The following is a 20,493-nucleotide window of genomic DNA, read 5'->3' as shown; positions in this document are numbered from 1 at the left end:
CGTAGCTTCAGAACATTGTGTGATAATGTCAGGCTTGTCTGTGTGTGGAGAACAGGATACGGAAAGCTGATATTGCAGAGATTGTCTGGTGTACCATATCTGTCTTTAGCAATGACACACTGGGGTATAGCACATGCCGCATTACATTATACGAGTCCTCTTAGGTTTGACATGCCTCTGCGGTCTAGATTGTGCATTGCATGGAAAAGATGTGACACCCCAAACATGACATTAGCTCTTTGGGGCATTTATTGAGAGCGTTGTCGGGGTCATTGTTGGGTGTCATCCTAAGGATAAGCTAGGTGTAGTCTGCATAGTTGTAGCTTCGGAGCCCATGCAGTTCAATGAGTTTCAGGAGCGGTGCCATGTAAATATTGAAGAGAAGTGGTGAGAGACTTGATCCTTGTGGTACACCGCAGGTGGCGTTTCTAATTTTTCAGGTGAAATGGTGTAGGTAGCTTCTTTTTGTACTCATGGTGGCCCTGAATCATGCTGTTCCCATCTTCATCTTGTATCCTGGCTTGCAACATTATGTATTACTACTGACTTCTGCAATTGTATTCGCTCTCCACTCTTGCTTCTCCACTCTTTTTGACTCCTTACTCTCTTTTCTCTCCTCCTTTCCCTTCTCCCTTTTCCTATCTCCTCCCCTTACTTTCTTCTATGCACTTACTCTATCAGAATTGTCCCTGGACCTAATATGATAGCAACCTCGTCTGTTTCCTCCACCCTCCCATTACTGTTTTTTTCCTCCCCACTACCCCTCCAGCACTATCTGAAATGCCGTCAGGAATAGTATGATAGTCGCTTGTTTTGTTCCTCCCCTCCCTTTCTGCACCCCTCTCCCTCACCTTTTGTTTTTCTCCGGCTCTACCAGAAATGTCGTCAGGCCTAGTACGGTAGTCGCCTGTCTGTTTCCATTTCCTTCCCACTCTCCCCCTCCCTTCCTTATCTATGTCTTAGCTCTTGCACTATCTGAAATGTCGTCAGGCCGAGTACGATAGTTAATTTCACATCCTTACTGTTCATGGCCTGTAAGAATGTGGTTGTATTTTCCCTTGTTGCCTCCCTTGCCTTGAAGCGCTTTGAAACACGTTGTGTAAAGGCGCTATATAAATAAACAATCCTATCATATCATATCTTTTGGTTCCACCAGTGAGGAAGGATTTTAGCCATTGTAGTGCAGCATTTTGAAAACCAGATTCTTCCACTCCTTTTTGATTAAGGTTGTGTGTCTGACTGTGTCAAAAGCTGCTGATCTGTCCAATAGTGTAACAGCGGATTGGGCGTTGTTGTCGGCATTCATCTTTAGGTTGTCCTATATGGAAAGGAGCATGGATTCAGTTCTTCGTAGGTCTAACGCCTACCTGGGATTGGTCCGGCAGTCCACTGGATTCCACGTGCTTGACCATTTCTTTGAACGTGTGGTTCTCCCAGACTTTCACAGGATAGGGTATGTTTGATGTTGATGTTTGATGTTGGCCTGTAGTTAATGGGGTTGTTTGTTTTTCCTGCCTCGTTTTTTTAAAGTGGTGAAATGTAGGTAGTTTCGTATGTTTTTGGAATAATTCCACTCTTCAGAGATATGGTAGTACATTTTTGGAGATATAGGGCTGGTGTATTATAGGCAAGTAGCTGTGTGTAGACATCAGGTGGGCACTGGTCTTGTTTTCTCCTTTAGTAGTTTGTTGAAGTGATCTTCTGAGATTGGCTCATGAGTCGTGAACTAGTGCAAGATGCGCTCGAGCAACAGGCTGTTAAAATATGACTGCGTACAAATAGGTGGGCAAAAATGGGGTAGAGCACTGATCAAGAAACTTGACATCTCTGCTACCCGCCGGCCCATTACAGCGCTGACCCTGTGAAATGAGTCTCAACTGTGGCAAAGTAACACAGATCAAGAAGCCCACAACACAAATCAACCAGGGGGACCTCTAATGATGGCTTGTGCCTCCGTATCCAAAGTAACCGCGGACAGATTCAATCGGTTAGAAGGCTAGACACCCGCTGCAGTGTTGCTTGCAGTTCTGGCTATTGTTGGGGTACTCTTTTTGACCCAGCTCTTTGGTGGGTATCCAGTGCTGCTTTCTCATGTCTGCCGTGGAAAGGCCATTAGTGGGCAGCATAGAGGAAACGTGTGGGTATGAGGTTAGTTAATGCCGGGGTGGTGCAGCGATGCAGGAAAGGGTTGTTTCTGCCGGTTGCTTTGGGGTCGAGGGGGGAAGGCGAGAATAAAGGAAACCATGATGGGATGGGTGGGCGCAACATGAGGGCAGGTACATCTGCCCCGTGCTGGGGTGGGGGATTACCTATGGGTTGCAGTTCTGGGGTTGGTGTGAAGGGGTGCTTTTAGCATATGCAATGGTGTGGTTTTCTAGGGCATTCCGATCCCCATTGTTGCCTGGTCACTGTGAGCTGCACATACACACTGTCAGTGGTCAGTTTGGGGGTTGTGGGCCTCAGCCCCTGCGTGGTGGTCAGTTGCGAGCAGCGAAGTAACAGAACACAGATAATATTATAGATGGGATTGGTGAGACAAGGGGATGGGTCCTTGATATTATTGTTGTGTAAATCCCATCAGGCCTTAGGAGAACTAGATTTTTCTGAAGTGGCAAACATAATTATCCACTTGAAAGACATAGGCATTCGTGAATTGACTTTGAAATGTATGCCCTTACGTCGCATATTTTATGCATGCCATGTTGAGTGGAAAGGTCAACGTGTGTGTCACAGGCATACTCAGAGTTTTTGCAGAATTGCTTAAAACGTTCAAAGCTCTTTAAATTAAACTTAAAAGTAACAGAATGCTTTGCTATGATAAGATATGCAATGTAGCCGTGTGAGGCATGCTATGCTAAGCGATGCAATGTTGCCGTGTGAGGCATGATATGCTAAGCTATGCAATGTTGCCGTGTGAGGCATGCTATGCTAAGTTATGCAATGTTGCCGTGTGAGGCATGATATGCTAAGCGATGCAATGTTGCCGAGTGAGGCATGCTGTGCTAAGCTATGCAATGTTGCCGTGTGAGGCATGCTATGCTAAGCTATGCAATGTTGCCATGTGCGGCAGGAAATGCTCTGCTGTTTGTCATGGTATGCTCTATCGTTGTGTTATGCTGTGCTCTTAGTTCATTTTAGTTTAAACTGGTATTCTCTGTTAGGGCTTGCCATGGTATTTCCCTGAGTGCTTGTCTGCAACACTTGGCCTCTTAGCACTAATTCTCCCAGTGAGCGTTTATGGCTTACAAGTTAGAGGTACTGAGCGAAGTGGCATGCGCCATGTGTGTAATGCTGCCGCTGTGTATACATTTAAGTCTGCTAGAATTTGCACTGGCATTTCAGCTAGTCCCGCACTCATAATGAACTCACGCATGCCTCTTTTAATAACTGGAAGAGAGGCTAGTGTGAAGGGGGCCTGGGGGGCGAGGGGGGGGGGGTGGAGTGTAAAGATCTCTGCTCTGAGCGATCTTTCTAAATCAAACTGTCATCTCCCTTCCACACGGGAGTGTGCGCAGGGTTTACAGGCGTGGCCAGGTGAGAGCAGTCACGGGAGTGACGTTGTTTGTGTGTGTGTGTGTGTGTGTGTTTGTGACAGAGTGTCTGTATGTCTGTGTAGTAGAGGAGGGGGGATTTTTGCGGTGGGCAAGGGAGGGGCAGGAGAGCGGGTAAAAGTGTGTTTGCGGGTCTGTGTGACTGGTGAAGGAGGGGGAATGTGTTGGGCTGGCTGTGGATGGAAGGGGTGCAGGGGGGTGTGGGAGGGGTTGGTGAAAGTTCCTACGAATCTCACAAGTGCGGTAGAGGGTGGGGGCAGGATCGCCTTCCCAGTGTTCCTGGGGGGGGGGGGTGTTTAGAATGTGATATTTCAGCATTTGGAAGGCCACACAAAATCGGGCAAACGTATCATGCGTTCGGCTTTCAAAATGCAGAAATATCACATAGAAGCGGTTGGAGGCTCATGATCACAAGGACAGGGCACCCATGAGCATGGATCACTCTGTTAGTACACGCTCGTGGGGAACGGAGGGGCAAGGCCACCTTTATCTGTCCTTTTCCTGATTGTACAATAAACCTCATTAAACAAGCACATCAGAGGCACATCCTGTAATTGGAATTGGTATGTTAAGGGCAATGGGCAGTTTTTGTGTGTCTGTGTGCCTTCGGGTGGTGTCGTGAATGCCCCTGTGCTGTTTCTCTCATGCGTTTGGATGTGACTGTCACACTGACTCTCCCAAGGGTAACTACCCAAGACCCCCTGAAAAGTCTTCTTTCTACCATTCCACCCCTACAATAACATCAGCTGCTCCACCCAACAGTATAGTAGTCCCCTCTCCACACCAAAGCTGCCAAACTACCGTAGGACATGCTTTACAGCAGTTCATCAGAATATAACATTGCCATCAAATCACCCCCAAAACTCCCGGTACGCTGACCCTACCCCCCTGAAACCTGCAATAGCACTCAGCTGCTTCTGAAAATGGGAAGAAAGGGGAACACTGTAATGTTGTATTTACCTAAGGATATTTTAAGAGCAAACCTTTTCCCAAAGATCTGCAGAGCTCTAAATAAAATATACATACATCAAAAAATACGATAAAGAAAGGCATGGCGTCTCACTTAATCAGAACAGTTATTGTAAGGGCGCAAATAACTGAAAGTTTCCCTCTTATTTGTTAAACAAAGATGTAGGCAAGGAAGTTACAAAAGCAAGGATTGGCACATAAAAAGTCTAGAGCTGAGCTTGAGTTTTATAGAGCTTTGAAATCAATGGGACCCAACTTTGGCACCCTCGCAAAGATCTCATCCTGCTTAAAAGTTAGAGTTTGCTGGATATATAACTAGGTTGGTGAAAAGAGTCCTGGCTTGCAAAGGCAACCAATAGAGAGAGGTTAAAACGGGGAGGACATGTTTAAATCTGTTTGTTGCCTATACAGGTAAGATGGCAGAATGGTGTGTGTATCTGAGTGAGTAGAGCCACATTAGAGACACCCAATAACAATGCATTTCCTGCATCAATGAGACAGCACTAGAGATTGGAAAATAGAAGATGTTTACTCTGCATAAGAGGCTGATATTACACGAGCTCGGGCCTTTTGGACACGCGGTATCTTAATGAAAGTTTGGTGTCCAGACATCCTGCTGAGCCAACCAGAGTGGGAGTGATACCCGCTGAGACTGCTCCAGAAGGTAGGCTTGAGTTTGCAAGTCTATTCCTGAGGGCCATACAGCATACATTCGGCCTTGGAGGTGTTCACTTTTAGATTGGCCAGGGCCATGCATGATTCGCGCACAGTAACTCAGTTGACCAAATGGTTAACGTCCCCAGGAGATGAAACCCAGACACAATTTAGCTTGTGTCACCAAGGCAGGTGGAAACACCCGATTCTCTTTTTGGCGGGTGAGAGCCCATAGAAGTGAATGGGCATATGAGGAACTTGGCGGGTGACTCAGCTGCTTGCAAAGCGGGTGGCACCCGCCAAAAGCGGGTGAGTTGAGAGCTATGAATTTAGTATTGTCCACATATTATGCACTGCAGCAGGCAATCAGATCTTCCAGAAATTCCATGTACAGGTTAATAGTAAGGATAAAATGATAGACCCCTATGCACTCTGCACTTCAAAACCAAAGGGTGAACCTAGATGTGCCAGACCAAACAGACTGGCATCTAAAAAAGCGGAAGGAACAGGCCCAGTATGGTACCCTTCCCCAACGTCCATGGGGGTGATCCACATGGAAAGGGGCGTCCCAGTCTTATTGATATCAAATGCCACAGAGAGGTACACCAAAACTACCAAGCACACAGCTCAACCATCAGTGACCTAGAGAATATCATCTATGACCTCAAGTTGCAGTCTCCGTGCCATGACCCGAGGGAAAGCCCGACTGAGAAGAACGAAGGAGGTTGATACTATGTATGGGAGTCTGCAATTGCTGAGCCACCGACTTTTCAACTGTTTTGAAAGTCTGTCACAACAAGGGGGCGACACGACCCAGCATCAATACACATGGAAAGGGATTCCCAGAAAGAGATGCATTGACGATAGGCAGAAGAGGAACTGCAAAATAATTAGCAAACTTCTTAATGAATTAAATCATCCTCATATATTGCATATTGACAAGACAAGAAATGGGTGACAAATGAAGAAACTGAAAAGAGGGAATGGCGAGAGATACAGAAAGTGGGGTACTATTGACAATTAATTTCGGTTTCAGTTCATTCCGAATGTGTAGAATTTTCTGAGAAAATAACATGGACATTTCTGTGCAGACCTCCATGCAGGGCTCAGACACATGAAAGATTAAAACAGCACTTTATCATTTCAAATGCATTTCAAGACAAGTTCAATGCAGAATTTATCTGATTTTATAATAATTATATTTAGCTCGCCGAAGTGCAGAACAAGGATGTTTACCGGCCTGCTGAAGGCTGAGCATGACAGGTGAGATTCTTGAGTTTGCGAATATGATGCTCGTTGACATTCCAATCTTGAGAGCAGAGGCATTACTAGGGAGTGGGAGGGGGCTGAGGGGGCTATAGCCACAGGTCTTTTGGTTGTAGCCCCAGATAGAAGCCCAGGAGCTGCAACCAAAAGGCTAGCTAGCCCGGGTCCCGACAGTGTCAACATTAGCGTAGCCCCATACCTATTCCAGAACTTGCAACACCCCTGCTTGAGAGTACTATGAGTTGGTAGGTTTACGGTAATAGGTCCAATAAAGTTGAGAGCAGACGTTAACAGTGAATTAAAGCTGGATATTCCCTGCTTCAGTGGCATTCCCTGATTCCCTGATTCAGCCGGTAATTTCCTGACTCCATTGTCAGACTCAAATCTTTATGCCTCATTGAGGGCAAGGGCTCCTCACCGGATCGGCCCTGCAGGAGCAGCGTGCTACCCCCATCACCGAGAAGGTAAGCCCTGGGAGCGTCATTGGAGGCAAAGAGAAAAAAACTAAATTAATGTTGAAAAGCGAGCAGAGTGAGCACTCGCCACAGTGAGGCACTGTTTCATCTCAATGCATGGAATTGGGATGATGGTGTCCCCGGATTGCGTGATATCCACGGAAAGGACTTGGGTATACATAAGTTTCCTTTTTTTTAAAAACCATCTCCAAAATGGCCGACACGATTCTGCCCTGGGAAGCAAACAAACACCTTTGGGCTTCCCCTCTCACTGATTGGCTGCCTACATTCTTGAAGAGCCAATCAATATCGCTGATAGGTGGTAGTCGGCCCCTGATTTCAAAGCCCCCGTTTCTAAGGCCTGTCTGAGCCTGTCCGGGCCTGAAAGGGCTTGGGAGGGCCCTCACCTCTGTGCCCCTCCACAAACAATGCTGCAGCCTCATGTGCACGTCCTGCTCCTGCACGAACCTGGACACCAGCACCTCCAGGCTCCCTTCTGCTCAAATGTGAGTGATGGCTGAACTGTCCTATTGCCTCCTCCACCTATCTCCTTCAACCATAACTGTGCCAATCCTATTCTGCTTTTTCTTCCTCAACCACATAATTTCTCTCATGTCACTCTGTGTACTACAATGATAAATTAATTCAAGTTGTGCTTCTTCCGATTCCATCTCGCATCCCTGTGTGCACCGCATTCATCCGTGTTCCTTTTTGAAATCGTATCTAGGGGGGGGGGGGTGCTTTTCATCTTGCATCGATTTTGAACACTGTATTGTGATCCTTTTTAAAATTGTATCTAGGTGGGTGTGTTTTCATCTTGCATCCATTTTGTGCACTGCCTTGTGATACCTTTTAAAATCGTATCTATGTGGGTGTGCTTTACACCTTGCATCCATTTTGTGCATTGCATTGTGATACTTTTATAATTGAATCCTGCACCCCACCTATTGCTCTGCATTGTATCTGTGCCCTCTTTTAACTACTAGGCCGCCTCTGGAGTAAGGCCCAGGACCGTGCAGTGCAGCCCGCCACCTTCTTTCCTTCTCTCATCTATCCTCTACCACTGAGATGGCACTCGCTGTCTCTCCAATCTTCTCTAACTGCTACTCGATCACCTACCCTCCCTCTCTCCCGACACGAAGTCTGGACGAAAAAAGCACAAAAAAACATTCTGGGTGCAAATCCTGACTTCCCATTGCAGACGACACCTATGTCAGTGCATCTTCCTGAGAGATCTTCACTGATATCCGTTTCTCTATACCCTCTCCAGACCTATGGACTTCTCATCTCACCTCTACTCTCCCCCCTTTCACATTCTCTCCCATTAATGGTGGCACCAAGTGGGAAGTCCTCTTGGCGGGCTTCTTGTCATCATGCTGCATCATTAATGTCTACCACACTGGCATTATTCTGGTTCAGGGTCCTCAAGCCAACCTCCTTCTCTTCGACCAAATCCTTCCATCCCTCAGTAACATTCTTCCTTCTCCTGCCTCTTCCCCTACCATTCTCCCTGCACCCCCCCTGACTGGAGTACCACGCCCCTGTACTCCACCTCAGAAAACCTTCAAAGACAGAGACCCTCTCCACCTGGCCACTCTTAATGCCCAATCAGACAACAAACACTCTGCTGACATATGCCTCCTTCTTCAAGACACTGACCTCGACATTCTCCCTCTTACCAAGACAGTTCAATGCCAGCTCAGTCACTGCTTTTGACACCCTCCAACCTGACAGCTTCAAGATCATTTCCAAGCCTCAACCTCACTGTGCTGGCGGTGGAGTTGCCTTACTCTTCCCTGAGTGGGTTCCTTCCTCCATCTTCCCCATCCAGCTCTACTCTTCCTTCGAGAGCCTGGTATGCAAGTTGGTCATATCTCCCGCCTACATCCTGAACATTGCTACCTTTTACCAGCCTCCAGGTGCAACCTCCCCCTTCCTATCTAAATGGGCTGATTTCTGTTCCTCGTTAGTTTCAACCTCCTCCAATCTGCTCCTCTGGGGTGACTTCAACATCCAATTGGACTCCCCTCCACAGCACCCATTCTTTTCATTGACCTCTGCAACTCTCTATCCCTTTCCATTCTCCCTCTGAAATAATCCACTCTGTCCTCCCTCTCTAAACTCCTCTGGTCACCTCCCTCTCTTGGTCAGACCACTCTCTTCTCTTCTCCAACCTGTGTCCCTTTGGTCCTCTGACCGCCTCCCAAATGTCCTGCCAACCTCGTTCACGAACATCTGCCCAATGAAATGCGTCTCAGCTGCTACCTTCACTTCCACCTTTATGCCCTTTTGTCCCCCTTACTCAGAATCTACCACCAACACTGCTCTCAGCAACTTCCACTTGGCCATCACCAACACTCTTGCCAAGAAAAGGGCCCACATTCAGGCATGGGTATTGGGTGCATCCAACAACACGGCTTAACTTTTCAAAATCTGCTGGGAACTAGCCAACCCTACCATAGTCTCCTCCTCCCCTCTACCTTCCCAGGGCCTCTGCAAAGCACTGGCCACTCACTTCACAAACAAAACTCAGGACATCCTGAACAGCCTTGTTACTCAGCCTCCCAACCCATCCCATGTTCCTTGCCTCACGTGGCCCCTCACCGCCTCCTTCCCCTTTCTCCTCCTTTGCCCTTGTCACACCTGAAGAAGTCACCAGAGTTGTCCACTGCATGAAGGTCTCTTCCAAACAGGTTTCCCCTTGCTCATCCAGAACCATCAAGGACAACATTGGCTCTCTTGCCCCCGCACTCGCTAATCTCTGCAGCCCCTATTTGCCACTGGATATTTCCCTTTCGACCTCAAGCACTCCCTTGTGTGCCCCCTCCTTAAAAAAAACATCAGCAGACTCTACCTGCTTAGCCAACTACCACCCTATTTCCATCACCCCCTTCCTGGGGAAACATCTGGAGAAGTTGGCATTGCCCCAACTCAACTCTCACACTGAACTTGTTGGTGTTCTCCACGACCATCAATCTGGATTCCGAGCATCCATAGGCACGGAAACTGCTCTTATGAACACCCGTGAAGAACTGCTCGCATCTCTAGATTCCAACTCCCCAGCTGTCCTCATCCTACTTGATCTCTCCTCTGCCTTTGACACAGTCAACCACTCCATCCTCATACAAAGGCACTACGATACCCTTGGTATCTTGGAACGGGCACTGGACTGGCGGACTTCTTTCTTATCTGACCACTCTTCCAAAGTCATCCTGGGCACCTTCTCCTCTCCGACTTCCTTCTCCACCTGTGGTGTCCCCCAGGGTTCTATCCTCTCCCCTTGGCTCTTTAACCTCTACCACACAGCTGGCACTCCTCATCTCCTCCTTCTCCCCCAACTATTAGTGTTACGCAGATGACACACAACTCTTTTTCAAACTTCCTGCTGACCTTCTTGCACCTCCCATGATACCTGACTGCCTAGCTGACATCCAGGCTTGGCGCACTTCCAATGATCTCAGTCTCAATATCAGAAAAACTGAGATCCTTCCCATTTGGACCCCTGCTCCCGCCTTCTTCCCTTCACTCTGGCCTTCTTCCATGGGCTCTCCCCCTGCTCCTTCTTCTGAAGCCAGAAACCTTGGAGTTCTCTTCGACTCCTCTCTCTCCTTCCTCCCTCACACTCAGGACATTGCCAAGAAGTCCCACTTTCAGCTCTTCCTTCTCAAAGGAATTCTACCTTTTCTCACTTTCCCCCAGAAGCTCAATGTTACCCAAGCCCTGGTTCTCTCCAGGCTTAACTATTGCAATAGCCTCTTCCTGAATCTACCTTTTTCCATTCTGCGACCCCTCCAGCTAATCTAGCATAGGGCAGCTGGACTTATCCTGGGCCTCAGGCATCTCTCCTGTCCTAAAAAGTCTTTGCTGGCTCCTGGTTGCTTCACGGATTACATTTAAATCCCTCTGTATCATTCACAAGGCTTCCTGGCTCCTTGGACCACACTATCTGCAACTCTCTCTTACTAAATATTCCCCTTCTAGACCTCTGCACTCCTCTGGCACCAACTCTTTGTGTGTAAAGTATTTCGCGAAACAGAGGGCAGTAGGTCAATCACTTTCCTCAGCTGGCTCCCTTCTATGGAACAGCTGCCCCCTGTGTCTTCAGCGGGACTTCCTTAAATTCCGTAAGCTCAAGACTTTTCTCTTTACCTCCTCCTTCCCCCCTGTTTCCCTCTGCTAATGTACCAGGTCCCTTATGCATCTACGGGCCCTGACCTCCCACACTCAATCGCCCCCAGCTTCCGTCTATCCTCAGCACACCCTCCTTCCTGGATGCTTGCACCTATCTTAACATGCACTTCATCCATTGCTCACCCACGGGCACCCCAGCACCTATCCCCACTGCCCCTTCTCTTCCGCACTTGCCTGTTCTGAATACTCACAAGGCATAGTACGTTCGTCATTTCTTTTTCCCCGTCACTATATTTAATATTTTTATGTATATTAATGTGTCTCATTCCCATGTGCCCCTCACCCCTCGTTGCCCTGTGGGCACTTGGAAACAGAATTTACCTGCTGCATAAGCGCCTAACAAGCGAACAACAAACAAACAAACAAACAAATAAATAAATAAATAAACAAATAAATAAATAAATGAATGTCTAGAGAGGAAATAAGAACAGACCATTTTTGGTCTTACAGCAAAGCTAGATTAGATTCAGCTACATATAGTGGTTTTGGATGTCCACAAAAATGCAAAATTGGACTTACATTTTAAATGGAACCAGGGAATGATTAATTCAGTTAAAAAAATTACGGGGGAGGGGCGGGGGCTACAACTAATCATCAATGTAAAAGTAATTAAAAGGAGGAGAGTGTTGCATTTTATGAATTGGGTCAATAAATAGTTGTTGCAGTGAGTCTGAAGCAAATCCTGGAACTGTAGATAAAGCGAGGTAAGGTTGACACAATTAGGTAGTTTGAAATCTCTTGTAAAGGAGTCGGGTGAGTAAGAATTAGGGAAATAATCAAGAAAAAGAGCGCATGAACCATGGGGACTGGACATTCAATGAAACATGCAAGAGGATTGCATGGCTATCATTAAAGAAGCAGTCACTGATTCAAAGGAGGTAAACTTAACCAGTGTTATAGGAGGACATTTGATGGTTTTGCAGAATAATTAAAGCAAGACTGCCCCACTCCATGACAGATGATCGATATGTAACAAAGAAAAGCTGCCTGGTAGGAACCAGATCAGGCAGAGAACTGCCAGAAGCGTAGAGCCTCGGCCTAAGAGCGCCTCAGTCTCCCGCACGACTATAGCCACCTTCAAGAACTTCCTGGAAGGTCTGAAGAACATTAATGTAGCTTGAGCGTGGGTTTTGCTCCCAGAGGAGCCACTGTTTAAAGCCTGCTCCTGCTTGGGAGTGTTTGTAGCTCCACCCAGCTTTTCGGTACACAGACTGCATAGTGAGATTACTAGAGATCCCACATTGGCTCTTTCTGCTTGAGTTGACAAACAGCCAGTGTCTCAAGGCTGACAGATTTTGCAGGCAGTGAATCCAAAGCATTGCTTTCATCCCCTTTGAAAGCGAGGGTATCGGCCGTGGAAATGGGGCCCCATCGATTGGGTACGACTCTGCTAGTTGTTCTCCTTCAAACCCCGAATGGAATAATCCATGGGCCACATGGGCAAATGCTGTGGCCAATACACACTGTTCCAGACGTCCTCCATGACTCAGTCCACAAAGCAGACAAGTGCTTTGCAGGGACCGGAAGGCGCTATGAAGAGATGTATATAAGACCAAATTAAGAGCAATCAGCAAATGAGGATAGCCAGGCACCAGACAATGGCATTGCCGACGATCTCACCCGTGACTTCTCATCTGGCATCACGGATGACATCATTGTGAGATACATTATCACATCTAAGATGCTTTCAGGATTGAGGGAAGCTCAGCATACAACCCGAGGGATGAAGCCTCTGACTATAATATTGATTTACTGGGTGAGATTTTAACCTACATTATTGGCACATTTTCAGTGGGAACGACAAGGCTAAATACTGATGCTTCCTTCCCCTCATAGTATTAAGTTCTTTTGGTGTTTTGTACAACACAACATGCCACCATCTTGCCACTTCAAAGCACCTTTGACTTGGAAATGGCGTCAAAATGGAAATCCAGAGCCCACGTTGATGGCTGCTGTGATTATCTGATCGTTCAATGGCCGCTGTGATTATCTGATCGGTCAATGGTTGCTGTGATTATCTAATGGTTTTGTTAATTTGAAGATTGAGGGAAAACACCATCGCCATGCATTGTCATGAGCCTCACACTACCTAGGATGAAAGGAAAGGGGACAAACCTGACCCTGACTATGCCCAGGAGAAGGTAGAGTCAAAACCTAACTGACTACTTTGGCTCCTGGAGGGCATGACATGGCCAAGTTCCATTGGCTGGACCGAGGGGTGGTACAATGGCCCCTCTAAAAGGAGGGTATACGTTGATCTGTGGCTCCCCTGATATCAGTACCCTGAGCTTCACTGCACAGAAGTTCTTGAGGCTTGGAGGAAAGCTTATGTGGATGGTTGTTGTGTTGTGTTGTGTTGTGAAAGGTTGGGTGCCTCTGAGTGTTATGTGCACAATCTAGCCCTTTCCACCCATCTCTACCCGCTCTCCAGTTACATCCTGTTAATAAAAGGCGGCAGGGCATATGAAACAATTACCAGAGAGCTATTCTAGTACACTCCAAGAAAGCAAATATATAGGCAATTTATGAAATTCGCTGCTGTCATGTAGGTGTGTTGGAGTGCAGAACTTTACTTTGGACGGAGAAACAATTGTAACTCCGTGGGGTGCAATGTAAGATGTAAGACAGTTTATTGGGTGTTGTGGGAATGCTACGTGTCCGCAGTGTACAAATGGAGGAAAGAAACAGTGCAACATGCCCTCCCCCACACACACATCTCCCTTTAGCACCAAAATATAACCAACCCAATCAAAGGGTGAGTATCTGCTCGTTAAGTGTGGTGGGCTCGTCAAGGCGCAGAGAAGGGAACACGCATCTGACATGTAAAGGCAACCTGCCTCTCCCTCATCCTCTTTAGGTGTGTGAACAGCAAACAGTTGCCAGGGGGGGCTCGTATCCTTGTGATAACAAGAGGCCAACCCTTACCTTCCTACCAGAACTTATAGTAGGCCCAAGCCATTCCGGTGAGGGCAGGAGACACACTATTATGGCTTGGGCACCATTTGCAGACTCAGATTTATAGAAAGGTTCATATGTAAAGATGTCAGTAGCTACTACACACAGTGAGGAGAAGCTGAAAGGTAGTGTTACAACTGAGAGGCTAAATCGTGTAGGCATGCACACTGCAAATAACAGCTTACAATAGAGTAGTATATCATAGAAGCAAGGGCATAGCATAACATAATAACATTATTGCATAACAAATATTTAGGCCTAGAATAGTATAGCATAATATTGCATTGGCTGTTGAATAGCGTAGCATAACAAAACATAACATAACATGGCATAACATCCCAAGACCTAGCATAACAGTGTAGCAAAATCACATTGCATGTGTAACTCCTGCCACCAAAGACTGCCCCCACCCCACTTATACCAATTCCCCATGAGCACTAAGAGTCCATTTTACTGCCAAACACTTCCAGGGAGATGGGAGCGGGCTCTCCTGTTATCCTGGATGCGGCCACTATGCCCCACCAGTCAGTCGAGTCCCATTGCGGGAGCTCCATGCATCCCTTAACCCACCCTAATCAATGAAGAACCCCCAAATCACAGCCTATAGTCTTAGTCATTCGACATTTATGTAGGTCGATGTTTTCACATCTATATTTTAGTTGCATACCTATACAAACAGATCATATTCTAGCCTTTCTCCCCTCGAGTGTACGATTGATTCCAGAAAAAAAAGCTGCGTGCAGACTAGCTGGGCATTTATTAAGAAAGCTCGGTTAAATATTTTCATTTAGTACTACTGCTTCCAAGGTGACCTCACCTTCTTCCCAAAGTAGTCTTAACAAAAGCCAGGAGGATGCAAGATTCTGCAGTGCCCACTTACCGGCGGTGCCGCTTCGCACAATACCAGGGCAGCCAAGATCACAAGCATGGAAGTAGACGCCATTATCTTGGAAGCTGAGGATTTCTGGCAGCTTGTTTTTGGCATCGTGAGGGAATATATACTCGCCCCCCCCCTCCACAGCTGGGTGTTTATCATGTGTAGACAGAGCTGCTGATTCTGAATATTGACTTAGTACACAAAGAGAGAATAAGTAACCCACGCAAATATGACCCTTGCCTATGGAGATTACCCTGCTGATGCCATGGACATTTCGTTTGTGAGATTTCATTCATGATGCAGAATAAACTTTTAGGTGTTGCATACTGCTCCTTTCTTGTACACTGCGGTAAAACTCCACAAAAGTCTTACACACGTGAACCCCTAAATTGCACTTGCGCAAGTCGCAAATATGCAAATGCTGTTTTTACCCAAAGCTCTTAAAGGCCACTTACATCTCTTCACGCTGAATGTGAAGGGATGAGAGCAAAAAAGTTCAGGTCAATTTGCAGATTCCCGATCCAAGCGAACATCTGACTGTGTTTGCAAGAATAAGACATGAAATCAGCCACTTCTGAGATAGTAGCCGTTTTTGCTAAAAATACTTAACAGTAGGAGCTCTTCATGCTTTTAGAAGCAAAATGTCTACTGTCTCTGGAGGGCCAGAGGACTGTCTTTTTAGACTCATCGGCCTGGACTCCAGGTTGCACTGCAGAGGCCTTCTGCACAATGCAGGCCAATGGATGCTTTACCAAGCCAATCTGGGACATTCTCCCAGCGTTACCAGGGCAGCCCTCAGGGACGTCATTTCACCAAAATCCCAGGGGTAGCAGAAGTGACATTAAATGACTCGTGACCTCTAATGACATCACAGGAAGTGATGTCATTTGACCCCACCCCAAAGTGACATCATGGGAAGCGATGGAACACAACCTTTTACCCCTTGACAAAACAGGAAGTGGCATCACATAGCATTGCTCCTAAGTACACTATGAAAAATATGGTTACAATGTCGCTGCAACGAGATAAACATTTCATACACGAATGAATCACCATATGTATCGGCAGGAAAAAACATGCTATAACTGCAACTTGCGAAAAGCAAAATTCATAGCCTGAAATGGATGCTTATTCTACTCTGAATGCTTTTTGGAGTATTTGGTCTGCATTGTGAATTTGAGGTGTTTAAGAACAGATTAATTCGGTGACTCACCCCCTGAACTGTATCTGAAATAAACCTTTAATGAGTCTAGCAGTTATTGTATAGAATTCCAGAAAGACAAATTATGTGTTATTCCTATTCTTTCTTATTTATGGTCACTGCTCAAAGTGTTACACTTGTAGAACTCCCTGTTTTTTTAAGAAGCCTGATCAAGCAAGCCATCCACTCTAGAAACAAAAAGCCACATGGCATTGGCCACAGCCCCGGAGCTTCAATTTGTAAAAAAAAGAAAAGAAAAAAAAACATCATATGATCATTAGCTCAGCGGAGTGATGTGACAAAATGACTACTGTGCTGCAGGAGTACTGGGACGAGTGCTGCAGGAGTTCTGGGACGAGTAGTGGCTAAACTGCACACTATCAGCAGTGATCCCGATCATGAAGATGAAACAGGCACAGCCCGAGAGGACTACCCGCTTTACCTCTTTTGGTAATGTGGGAAGAGGGCAGGCTATATCTTCAAGAGGAGTGTGAGGTGATAACAGTAGCAAGCCAATCCGGGTGAGTTCTATGCTTCCAAAATAAAAGAATGCGTAATCAATATGCTATAAGAATAAGGACTTTAATAAGGCAATCAATGCAAACAAACCCATTTGAAACACTAAAAACCCACCCTTTTAATGGGAACACTGAGAATGCAGAGTTTTGATGTTAAAGGGCACTTTGGGTTGATAAGCATGGGTTTTCTGGCAAGAGACTTAGCAGCAATGTCAACTGTTCAAGGATATACCTTTGTGGAAGCTATAGAAGGTGGGCTTTAAAGTCACTTTGGTACTTTGAAATGGGTCAGGGGGATAGAACCTCTTCAAAAAACCTTGTTTTTGTCTTTGGGTGCTGGGCAGCTTTGAGGCAGGCTTCTAAGCACTTTCACTTCAGTCATGCTGAAGTTGAGATGTTTGAGTGGTGCTGTCCCACTAGCGAGTCGGTGTCAGCGTCAAGTCAGGTCGAAGTGTAGACCCCCACTAGATCAAGTCAGCATCTGAGATGGTCCCGTTGATAGCTTCGAGTGGTTCCGGGCAGGGTCACGTCAGCAGCGAAACCATGCTTCTACTCAGTCGAGTAAGTGTTTGAGAAGGGCGAGTTGGTGGCTTCCAGCAGCTTAAGTTGGCATGCAAATGAGTTGCCTCCACAGAGTTTAGCTGATAATCAGATGTGGTCCGCTGCAATGAGTCAAGTCTCCATCTTGATAGGTAGAGGTGCAGCAAGCGGTTCGAGGGTTTGGCAAGTGTCAAAAGTAGCTCCATGGGTCCTGTAGCGACTCAAAGTACATTGAGCTTGATCGAGCCGTCACACAGATGTTTTGACGGAATGAAACAGGGTCCAAACTACTTCTGGGCTTCTGGGTTGCTGGGAGGCCCATTCCAGAGCCTCCATGGACAAAGTGAGAACTCAGCTCCACACTTCCAGTCCAGTAAATTGTCTGGCACCTACATGGAGTCCTTCACCTCCAGTGAACAGGATCCTGGTTCCAGTGCACCAGCCAGCAGAGAAGCCTTAGCCCAGCAGCAGTGTCAACCCCACTTTTCCCTGGGGATGGTTAGGGAGCAGAGCTTGCCCCTGTCTTGGATGTCTTCAGTCTTTACCTCTCTCGCAGATCACTTTGGATTAGCTGTATTCCCAAAAGAGGTCCAGTGAGTCCTGCTTCTTGACTTGTGAGTCCAAATGCCAAAATGTCACAGGGGATTGGTCCAAAGCAAGTCTCCTTTAAGGGGTCCATTCCAGGCTGTTGTAACAAGTGCCCTTTTCCTTCTACATAATACCCACAGTGCCTTGTCCTACAGAAAATGGGGGGCAGGAAATTGTGGAGAGTCCAAGCAGAAACCAAGATGACGGAACCTCTCTCATGGCCTACCCTTCTCTCTGGTTTAGTGGTCAGCAGCCTGGAGTGATTTTGGCTTTGATATGTCACTGCTTCTTTTGAAGCACCGATGGCCAGGAGATCTCCTGAGGAGGGTGTGGCAGTTATGAAGACGGCCATGTCAGACGGCTAATACACATTGCCCTGTCATAGCTGAATATGGCATATCATTTAATGGATGTGTCCCATCTTGTGGTGGCCGCTGCACATAATTATAGGTGACTGCAAGAGTTCTGCATTTTTTGGTTCATCTCGCGCTCCCTGCACCCGCTGGCTGTTCCTTCTAGTGGGCCACGAGATGGCACTGTTATCTCCAGTATCCTGTACAGTCAAGCATTCAACTATTACGTGCAGTGGCTACCGCAAGATCGGTAAATATTGTGAACTCTTGCAGTCACCTATAATTATGTGCATCGGCCACCACAAGATGGGAAACATCCATTAAATGATATGTCATATTCCACTAGCGGATCTACGGCAATAGGTGCCCACTGTGACACCCCTCCTTCGGCACATTCAGCCCTGGGACCTTTATACCTACGGCCAAATTCTTCTTACCCGTAGCACCTCTGAACATCGAGACTACACAGTCTTTTCCTGTCCTGACAAAGGCCCCAACATCAATAGGCTCATCTGAGCCCCCCTTTTGGGGCCGAAACACCGGGTCTAGACACCATCTCCCTCAAAGCACAGTCTTATCAACTCAGGCTGTTGAATGCAAACTCATGTATTAGAGACTTGCTTCTCACTTGCTCACTTAATTTTGACCCCTGTCACACCCCTTTTGGGAGCGCGACAGTAGCTTGTATATTATTGTCTACTGTTTTAGAATGTTTTGAACAAGAACACTAACTTGTTCATTGTCTGTTTGCCTTATGACACAAACTGTTGTTGTTTATGTTCCTTGTAAATTAATGATGTTCAGCATTATGTCAAAACTATAGAAAGACATCAAAAACTATTTATAAAATGCTTTTTGTTTCTGAAACCGAGGTGTTTGCTTTTTCAGTTTTTTCTGTGCCTATCTGTGCATTTCATGTGCAAATACTTTAAATAAGCAGTAAAGGTGGAGCTCCGAAACTTTTTGCTCTCCCAACCCTTTCATTTGTGTTGTATAAACTAATTCCCCCTGGGTAGAATAGGGTTGATCCTCCAGGAGCCCTCCTCTTAAACTCTGGTATACAAAAGAGACTGAAGTATGTCCGTCCTCTAAAATGTTCGTTTATAATGACATCTTTTGAATATATGTCCACATATATCGAACTAAATCGTTTTGGAGGGGGGGTCATTTTTGTGTTACCGATTTATGATAATATGGACACAATAATAATTTTAATAATTTAGCATTTATATAGTGCTATGAACCCTCAGGTATCTGAGCGCTGCTTATTATTACCCACAGTGTGTGGTGCTCATTTATCGACTTTGGAAGGATGAAAGGCTGAGTCTGGCCCTGCAGGGATTCGAACCTGTGTCAGCAGGCTCTGCACAGATGTCAAAGCAATTGCTCTACTCGCTGTGCTATTGGACCTGCTGACACATGGGCACAAGTCATAATATGGACACAAGCCATGTAGCATTAATGGCACTCTTATTCTCTCCTATCCACTAACCTCCCCACACCATGCATGATGTGCTCCCCTTTCTGGCTCCCTTCCCCTCCTCCCGGCTACACTCACAAACAATGATGTCAAGCACAGCAGAACACAATAGAAAGCATATTCTATCACTCTACCCCTTCTATCCACTTTGCTGGGTGCTGACCACTCTCTGAGAATGAACAAGACCTAGATCAGTTTTATCCTACCTAGGGGATAGAGGTTGGATAGAAGTTGTTTCAGGATTTCAGATATCCTCAAAAGTTCATTGTCCTTTGAGGTCACTGTGCCACCAGTTTAACTTTCAAGTAGGATGCCATGGAGATTATTTCCCTGCCTTGAAGGAGAGGACTTCTGATTAATACATGTGCACTTTCTTTGTGCTGTGATCATAGAGCGTTTCACTTCAGTGATCATCAATGGTCGACCTCTTTGACGTTGATCAGCATGGGTCTTCTTGAGTCTTTCTTTTTCTTCGTTCTTGAGATAGCGTGTCTCTTCGGACACTTTAAAATCAATTGGGGTCTGAGGCATTCAAGTTCTTACAGCTCTTCCGAGCCCTCATTCCAAAGGCCAACGCTCCGTTGTACAATGGGGTATATGTTGAAAGTATCTTAATAATTAATATACAGCTTCTGCTACCTATCATCTGGTGGTATGACAAATTCGAAAGGGTCTCTAAAGGTTGCCCATAACATGTTCATACACCCTTTAGCTTGAGGCCACATTGGAGTCCTTCAAACATGGTGAAAACCCAAATTGTCTAAAAACAACATGAAGTCCAGTCCACTTACTGGTTACCCATAACGCTTTTGATGACACCAGGAATTCTGTAAATTGGGGAAATGAACGTTGAGTGGAGGAATGACAGAAGTTGCCACCATTGATGGAAGCCCGT

General features: G+C 46.3%; 1 protein-coding gene across 1 annotated transcript in view; it reads right to left on the bottom strand.

The window, feature by feature from the left end:
- TTR (transthyretin) overlaps positions 1-15,017 on the bottom strand; it is a 140,326-nt gene extending 125,309 nt beyond the window's left edge. Inside the window, exon 1 of the mRNA XM_069620960.1 lies at positions 14,922-15,017. Coding sequence (XP_069477061.1) covers positions 14,922-14,984 — 63 coding nt within the window. The 5' untranslated portion in view covers positions 14,985-15,017. The remainder of the gene's footprint in view (positions 1-14,921) is intronic.
- Between the last annotated feature and the right edge of the window lie 5,476 nt (positions 15,018-20,493).

The sequence above is a fragment of the Ambystoma mexicanum genome, chromosome 5q (genome assembly GCF_040938575.1).
Source record: "Ambystoma mexicanum isolate Mex_15411 chromosome 5q, UKY_AmexF1_1, whole genome shotgun sequence".
Taxonomy (NCBI): Eukaryota; Metazoa; Chordata; class Amphibia; order Caudata; family Ambystomatidae; genus Ambystoma; species Ambystoma mexicanum.
This window is presented reverse-complemented; position numbering and strand designations above follow the sequence as displayed.